The sequence below is a fragment of the Choristoneura fumiferana genome, chromosome 5, assembly GCF_025370935.1.
Source record: "Choristoneura fumiferana chromosome 5, NRCan_CFum_1, whole genome shotgun sequence".
Classification (NCBI taxonomy): Eukaryota; Metazoa; Arthropoda; class Insecta; order Lepidoptera; family Tortricidae; genus Choristoneura; species Choristoneura fumiferana.
In genome coordinates this window covers 12,300,283-12,309,246 of record NC_133476.1, presented here as the reverse complement: position 1 = coordinate 12,309,246, position 8,964 = coordinate 12,300,283, and the positions used below count along the sequence as shown (strand labels likewise).

General features: G+C 35.7%; 2 protein-coding genes across 4 annotated transcripts in view; one reads left to right on the top strand and one right to left on the bottom strand.

Annotated features, from left to right (window-relative positions):
• LOC141428154 (small ribosomal subunit protein uS8A) lies at positions 1 to 3,718 on the bottom strand. The gene is made up of 3 exons (XM_074087944.1): positions 3,629 to 3,718; positions 3,111 to 3,408; positions 1 to 120 (listed from the first exon to the last, which is right to left on the bottom strand). Exons 2-3 carry the CDS (start codon positions 3,404 to 3,406, stop codon positions 27 to 29), a joined length of 390 nt encoding a protein of 129 aa, XP_073944045.1. The 5' UTR covers positions 3,407 to 3,408; positions 3,629 to 3,718; the 3' UTR covers positions 1 to 26.
• Positions 3,719 to 4,265: 547 nt separating this feature from the next.
• sdk (sidekick cell adhesion molecule) overlaps positions 4,266 to 8,964 on the top strand; it is an 86,711-nt gene continuing 82,012 nt past the window's right edge. For all 3 annotated transcript variants that reach the window (XM_074087942.1, XM_074087940.1, XM_074087943.1), the window contains exon 1: positions 4,266 to 4,885. In XM_074087942.1, coding sequence (XP_073944043.1) covers positions 4,780 to 4,885 — 106 coding nt within the window. In that variant the 5' untranslated portion in view covers positions 4,266 to 4,779. The remainder of the gene's footprint in view (positions 4,886 to 8,964) is intronic.

Sequence of the window (8,964 nt, the reverse complement as noted above, 5' to 3'; positions counted from 1 at the left end):
TATATTTTCTCGTCTATTGCGTAAACTTAGAAAAAGAAGCCTAGAATTTTTCCTCCCAGATGTTTCCTTCTGGCTTCTTCATGGTCCATGATTCCACCGCTGGTTGTGAGAACGAGGTACCTGTAATAAAGTAAGATTCCATTTTATCAATTCCAATTAATATAGCTAATACTAGCAAGTATAGGTAGCGGGCTGTTTTTTTACAAATCAATGTCTCTGTAAGTATGTATCAGATCAGATGTCAGACATTACATCAGACAATCTAAAATGAACATAATACATTCATTTGTTTGCCCCATTATTGTATAAAAGAACAATTTTGAATTTTTTAAATGTCAAAATACAATGTATGTACACAATATAGTCAAGTCAAATAAACCACCCTGTGTCATACCAGGCAGTGCAAAGGTGCCTAATACGCTTGCAGCGTTGCCCCTGATTTTGTATTGAATCATGTGAATGTACTTTTTATAACAGACTTCAAAAAAGGAGGTTATCAATCTGGTTGTATTTTTTTTTATATTTGTTACCTCAAAACTCTTGTCATTTATGAACCGATTTGTTTTTTTTTTTTCGTCTAGGAATGCTTTCAATTAGGTCCCATAAGCACCAAAGTAGGATCTGATGATTGGATCCTAAGGAAATTGAGGGAACTCTTCAAATTTTGTAGGGACACCTATGGTAATTTCGATATATTTAGTAGTAGCTTGTGCATTCACTCTTGAAAATCATCATTTGGTGAAGTGGAACTGATGATGAAGACCACAGTTGTCCATCGGAGTTACTACTCAATATCAAGTATTTCACGGGTTAAATTTCAATTACTTTGCTAATCTATTTATGTTCCTCATAATAAATATGGTGAAATGGAATGGGTGGTGAAGCACCAGGACTCCTCAATAATGAATGTATCTGCATGGGAAAAAGCCATCTTTTGTAATAGATCACGAGCAATTGACATTAAACTATTGTATAGTTCGCACAACGGTTTAAGATGCCTCAGGAAAAGTGGAAGGTAGTCGTTTCCTCGGTCTGTTTGGCGGGGGCAGAGGAGTGAAGGGCGGGTGGGCGTCGACGCCGACACGTTATTGGTTGATAAGTTGCTCTCCACCGCCCGCGCTCCGTTCATGCGTCTCGTGTTCCCTTACGTACATCGCGAAAAAGTTGTTTACTTAATTGTATTTTCATTTACGTTGTAATGGAAAAAATGCCGAAAAATAAAGTTATAACTAGGAAAGCCAGAAAAATGATTTACGACGTGAACTGTTACATAAAAAAAGGAAACAACTAAAATCGTGGGTAAATTAAAGGAGGTAAAAATACAACAGCAGCCACCACACATTATCATTAGAGGAAAATTTAGCAACACCTATCCAACATTTATGCCTGATTGCAAAGAACCTTCTTCGATATTGCAGGATAATAATAATATAGTATCAACATTGCGGGATGACTAATTTGTACCCTATTATTATAATGTTATTATTACATTACATATCTTATTAAATTACATTTACCTAAAATTTACTTATGTTCTTTAATTCATCTGATAAAGGTATTATTTTGTACAAAGATTTTGTGCGCGATTGTACTCATGCACCATTTACCCCCACCAGTTTCCCTGAGCCATCTTAAATCGCCGCGCGGACTATATCTTAGATAATTTACAGTAAAGTGTGAAAAAAATATATTTTATAACAAAAAATTTAACAGACTACAAAAAAACCATGAACAAAATTTTCTACCAGTCTGAAGTCGGTGCCTCAGCACAACCCAGCAGGAGTGATTGAAGCCCAATTATAGGATGTAGGTATGAGGTAGACGACTATAGGTCCACTCCTGCTGGCTCGTGCAGAGGCACTGACTTCAGACTGGTAGAAAATTATTTTCATGGTTTTTTTGTAGTTGGTTAAATTTTTTTTGTTATAAATTTTATTTTAGGTTGCAACCATGCCTAACTGAGAAAAGTAGAAAGTGCTTTGGAATTAGTAAAACTCAAAAACTTAACTTTGTTCAACCAAATGTAACAAAGTCATATTTGCTGTGCTATCGCTAAACAACAGATAAGTGACACTGAATGTCAATTGTATTTTAGTTATGAGTTATGGCATGGTATTTTGTATAGGCAATTTACTTTCTTATTAATCTTATTATATCTAATTGTTTGGGGATTGGGGATAAAATTTTGTTTATTTTTTTGTAGATTTTGTAGCATGTGTGTTGAATATAATTAAATAAATGTATGAAACAGCACTCACAATGTTCACTACAGAGTGACATCAAGTTGTACCATTTATTTATTAATTTAGCACACACTATCAAATGACCAATGACAGTTATTGGTGATTCGCGGTAGTTGTGCCTTAATAGAAATGTGGTGAGAAAAAATAGATTACAAATAAACAGTAAGTCTAGGAATGACTTAAATTATGAGTTGTTCTAAGCGTTTCAACAGCTATCATTATCCTGCAGCATACATTTAAAACCTTCTGCTGGTGTGGCTCTTTTCTTCAATAGATGTGACAGGATAATGATAGTTGTTGAAACACATAGAACCATCCCTATAGCAACATTTATCACTTAAAAAAGATTCTCAATACAATACAAAAGCATTAAGAATAAAGGGCAAAATTAAGCATCAACTAAAGATCAAAGTAGCACTTTCATTTAAAAATACAAAAAAATCTAAGCCATATAGGCAGTGTTTCAGCAAAAAACTTCACATTTAATTCAAATATTACAAGATTACACTACAATATCTATTGACTCTCTATTTGTAATGTTTTATTCAACAATAACAGCCAATTCAACTATTGTAATTCTATAACATAACCTACCATCTTTATAAATGCATGGTGAAAGCCATGTCCGTGAAATAATATCAATGAATATCCAAACAATAATTACCGCCGAAAACATGGCATAACTTGTTAATTAAACTGTTGAATATGAACATGGTGCATGATGCATAGAACTAGGTTAGTTGGGTGGGGATTTTGTTGGCTTACACATAGAATAAACAAAAGCCCAATAACCTACATTACCAAAGCAGATTTCGAATTTAATTCAAAATAATAATAGAAAAATAAAGACGAAATTTTAGAACTTACCCAAACTGTCGGGATGGCAGGAGGTTTGTCCATCTCTCGATGTCATTGATCGGTACATCAAAGCGGGGTGAAATAACTCCACACTTGTTCAATCTTCCAGTAAGGTTGACGACGATTTTGCCAGCTCTGTGATCATCTACAATCTCAAACTCGCCAATGTAGCCGTGCTTCATCATCACAGTCAAGAACTTGACGATAACTTTTGAGCAAGGCCGGATGAGCACTTGCCTTTTACCGCGCTTTTCGGCATTGTGAATTGACTTCAGAGCGTCACTCAATACGTTCATACGCACCATGGCTGTAAATAATAAACATATACCATTGAATTACAGAAAACCGACGGAATTCACTTCACAGACGCAAACGTCAAAACACAATGAAACGAAGAGGTTATCAGATCAACATCATGAAAACTGCGGTTCTATAACTAAAATATTAAATGTTGGATAAAACTAGTTTATTGCCTTTACGGAATATCAAGTTTTCTACAGTAAAAAGTCCATAAGTTCGGTGATTACCTAGGATTTAAAACCCGCCTCGACTACTCGAAATGACAAGGTAGTGCAAAAGAACTTGATAGGTTATGTTTTAACAGAGTTGCCAGCATAACGTTAAGGCGTTTTTCTCTGATTTAAATATGTTTAAACCCTTGAATTTGAATTATTTCAATTAATATTTTATTATTTCATATTTTTAAGTCTGAAAGGAATAAAAAAGATCTGTTTGTAATAGAAAAAAAGTTGTTACAAGTTTTTTTTCTTTGATTAAATTTGATTAAAAGATTTGATTTGTATTTATTAACTAAAAATGAGTTTTATTTTAATAATTGAGACTAAACTACAAATGCAACATTTTCATGTTTGTTTACAACTTTTGAAAATCATTCGTTTATAAAAATGGCCTACACTATTCATGGGCCTCATAGAAATGGCAGCACCGTAGTTTTCCATTCGTTCGTTCATTTGATCTGCAGGCTACTCCGAAACTCGAAACTCGAAGTTCGGGTCGTGCGGTCCCTCTCCCTCTCGTATCAAACAGTGTAAGTGTCAGAGGAACCGCACGACACGAACTTCGAGTTTCGAGTTTCGGAGTAGCCCAGCAGTTCATTCGTCACTCACCTGAAGTTGATTCAGGCCAAACCAAACCAACCAACCACTATACTCGTTACTCGACGACTAACGCGTTTTGCTTGTCTCGACCGTACGCGTCTCGCGTCCATTCTTTCACAAACTTCTTTCAAAGTATTGCGAAAATAAGTTTCAAGCAAGTTCAAAAGTTTCTAAAATAGTATTTAAAAATAACTAACGCTTTAATTATGAAACTTTTGTTAAGGTATATTCTTTTTCGCTGTTCAAGTGTACATAGGAGCAAGTTCTATGCAATTAAAAGTCCCATACAAAGTTGAGTGAACTTGTGAGTAATTCAGTGTCCATTATGTTTAGAGTTGACTAAAGCTAATCCTACAGGTGTGTTGTACGTATTGTTGTGGTATTCAAATCCTAGCAACCAGCAATAATGAAGTTAAAATGTGCCAAGCAGTGGTATCGATGCTGTCGAAGGCACTATAGAGAAACATGAATGCGTAATGAAATATAAAAGTACATTTTTGTGGAGTTATTTTGAAAGTTGTTCCTTGGTGAAGAAAAAGTAGCTGGACGCTTTTCATGTGATGGAAGAATTGGAACGGTTATTCAAGATGTATTCAGTGAAACTTTGGGGAAGTCTTGTGATATGCCTTGTTTGCGTTCACTACACGTCTACAGCAGACAGTACAGGTAATATATAGTGTAGTCAGTACGTTACTATGAATCGTGCATGCAGAATAACAAATTCTTAATTTAGAATGTAATGCATGTCTGCTTTTAAGTTAGTAAAATATTTAAAGTTACTAAAGAAGCTGTAGCTATGCACTTCTGTAAAGTTACTACACATTTGTTTTTGTAAATTCTATATATTATTAACTTTTTAACTCTGGCACAAAAGATTAGGCACTTTTTGTGATCTCTGATCTGTAACCATGAACATTACTAATCAGCCTATTTTTTTTATTATTATATTAATAGGCTTTAGTTAGCCACCCATTACATCAATCTATCAAGACTGGCATTGTGAGACAGTCTGTTTGCCAATTGGGATTATGGCTGCAAACCCGTTATATTTTTAGAAACTTGATTCTATAACAGTCACTAGAAGATACAGATTAATGTCTGAGTAATACGAGAATAAGATGCTTTTAAATCAAAGGTGTTAAGACTTAAAAAAGTCCATTTTCTGTAGCCTCCTGGACACCCATAGATGCAATGCATCAACCTCTATTTGTCTATAAAATTTAATGTTTTGTTTTAAATAATAATTAAGAGAATAATTTTGTAAATTTATAATTATTTTAGATAGTTATCTATAGTTCTTCACTATCATCACTAGCTTTATTCTTACCTATTGATTTACTTAATAAAATATGCTAGGATCAAGGAGGATACAGATAGGTACAAAATCCTGGGTGTGTCAATATCAATTCTGGAAAAAGTAATATTTCATAGGACACAAAAAAAATTTAAATGATGGAGTTTATCATTTTCTATTAATAATACTAAGAGAATTGTGAATAAAGTTGAGGCCATATTCTCAGCTTCTCTTTCCACTGCCATCTTAAATTGTTTAACTAATGGAAATTGTGCCCATGCTTACATTAAAGACTCCTATTGGTTGCAAGCCACTTAAATGATCCACACATGCATGTCTGCTTTTTTGTCTGTTTTTGCCACTAGCAATTCTTATTTTCGAGTACTTGAATAGGTACAACTTGAATATATTTTTTATGTGTTATATTATATCATATTCATTTCTGCCTGCAGAATAGATAGATGGAACATAAACAACTTTATTATCCAACTAGAGAAAATTAAAAGCTATAAAAAATACAGCATGTTAGACATCCATCTTACCTTACCTTTTTATTACACAACTTAAGGTTTGTTTATAATGACTAGCCATGAAAGGTTTAATTCAAGGTGAAATTAATATAAGAAACTCAGGTCTGCAAGCTTTAAAAGATACAACCTTTGATAGTGTATTTTCATACAAAAACATTGGTAATCAAAACCTATATGGTACCTGCCTTCTTCCCTATAGAATTATACAATTTAGCAAAAACTAAGGTCTCTTAAGTACAAGTGTAAAGATCTGAAAATAACTGATTCGCAAAAATAACTGTTTTTCTTAGAAATACTATGAAGTACAAACATAAAATTGCGGAATTTAAAATTTGTAGGAAATCCTTACACTTATTTGGTTTTTTTTTTAAACCAAGGTAACCCTGAGAACTGTAATTTTAGTTAGGTATATCCTATTTGCTTAGGCAAGATAACTAACATTAGAGACTATATGGTACTGGTAGACGCGTTTGTCATCACTATGCTCAAATGAAATGATACACACCTAAATCTTAAACGTAGGCATAGGTAAACCGATGTAAGTACGAACCTTTTCACAATAAACATCCCAGTGGCTTCCTTGATGAAAACAATGATGAACAACAATTACCAATGAACAATGATGACTGAAATACGATTGTAATGTACTGCAGGTCGTACTTACGGGGGTTTGTCTATAACACTAACAGATGGCGTTCTGAGATATCTTTTGACGGCGCTACCGGCTTTTGAATCGCACCGGCGCTAGGTCGGTGTTTTTGTATGAAGAGTGACATTAACATAAATGTTCAGTCCAAATAACCAATCCACGAATATTTTTCGTTTCCAAAAGTATCAATTTGTCACAGTTTAGAACAGTAACTCATAGAATATGTGTCAAAATGTAACTGCTGGTAAAGAAAACTATCTGCAGATTGATTATTGGGACCGGCAGTAAGTAAGTGAACGAACGGTAGACACGTCCACACGCACTAGATGTTCAAACCCCTAGCCCAGACATACGTCGTACGTAACTATGCAAGCGAAATCGCTACATGTCAAGAAATGAGCGAAAAGAACTTTACGTACCTTACGCGTAGTCCCGTTCCCGTTTGCATATATAACTAGGTATGCGACAGAATTTAAGGCGATAAACTAAAAAAAAAACAAATCCTGAGAATTTCGATGGAAGGTAATATGAGTACGTATAGCTCTTCTGGCCGATTTCGGCTACAGCGACTGCTAAAACAATTGGACGAGTGGTCTATGCTATGCTACGTACACACTATGCGGTTAGCCGCGCGGTTTTTGCGTGCCGTCCCACTTCAAAGTATCGCTTGAGTAAGAGACGGCGCGCTCAAACCACACGGATAGCCGTATCATGCCGTATAGTGCGTGCGTACGTAGCCTTTGTCTGCAGCCGGCGGGATTGCGGACCTCGGTGCATTCTTTCACATCACATCTAAGCCATGCCCGTATTGTTTGGTTATTTTCAATATAGCGCCTCAACTCGCACTCATTTGGCTTATTCAACCCATTCAGGGTGAAGCGTTGTTTTGTGTCGTAAACGACAAAACAAAAGTAGATAAGTTAAATAATAATAACTTCATGGTATAATATATTTATACTACATACCTAGGCGCCTCTTACAAGATTATTTAGAGCAGTTTCCCAAATGTTTTTAATTCCTGCGTCTTTTCACCTACGCATTCATACTAATATTATAAATGCGAAAGTGTGTGTGTTGGTATGTTTGTCCGTCTTTCTCGTCGAAACGGAGCCACGGATCGACATGATTTTTAATTTTAACTCCCGTCGCAAAAAGAGGGGTGTTATAATATAAGTTTGACCGCTATGTGTCTGTCTGTGGCACCATAGCTCTTAAACGGGTAGACCGATTTGAATGCAGTTTTTTTTATTTGAAAGCAGGTTTTCTAGCGATGGTTCTTGGACATGTTTTATGAAAATCGGTTCAGCCGTTTTTGAGATATTGAACTTTGAAGTGACAAAGTCGGTCCCAATTTTGGTGGTTAGGTTAGGTTAGTTGGCATAGAGATAGTTTATTTATGGGAAGTTTATAGGCCAGAGAGTGACATGCACAGTGAAAATGCACAGTAGGGCTACTACGAAATTCGAAAATCGAAGTTCATGTCGGTCGGTCCCTCTGACACTTATACTCTTTAATAATGAAAACAAAAAATAAAATTTTTATTGCCTAACATTACTGTTACACTGTTATACATTTTGATCTTATATTATACTTACTTATAACTATGGTATTATTAACAATAGACATTCATGCTGGCACTGGGTACTAAACTCAGCATAATGCTGACCACATGACGTGTCCAGCGCTGATTTTCAGTTTGGCCCCTACACGAGGGGTAAGTACCTAAATAGTGGTTTGCGTTGTGTTCGTTTATGTAAATTTATGTATGTATGTATAAATACGAGAGCGAGAGAGACCGTACGATACGACTTCGGAGTAGACCCTCACTTCCCGAGGGAACAGCGCGAGATAACCAAATTCCACGCGGGCGAAGCCGCGAGCAAAAGCTAATAAACCTATACATTTTTTCCCGCACATAGTTACATAGTGGGTGGGGCACATTGCTCGCAGAACTGATGGCCAATGGAGTCAGAAGGTTCTCGAATGGCGTTCGCGGACCGGGAGACGAGCTGTCGGTAAGCCTCCAACAAGATGGAGCGACGACCTGTTTAAGATCGCGGTGGATGCGGAAAGCACAAGACCGGTCTGAGTTGAGAGCCTTAAGGGAGGCCTATGTCTTTTATTATTTATTACTCATCCTACAATTATGTTATGTAACAGTTACGCACACACCCAAAAAATAAATATGATGCTGTGTATTAATATGAAGTGGTAAATATCGGTGTATTGTACCAAAACTACCTACTTAGTACCTCTTGGTAGGTAGTCTAGT

Coding starts and splice junctions, on each gene's coding strand:
- LOC141428154 (XM_074087944.1), bottom strand. CDS start 3,406: ATGGTGCGTATGAACGTATTGAGTGACGCTCTGAAGTCAATTCACAAT. Junction 121..3,110: donor CTGCCATCCCGACAGTTTGG/GTAAGTTCTAAA, acceptor ACTTTATTACAG/GTACCTCGTTCTCACAACCA.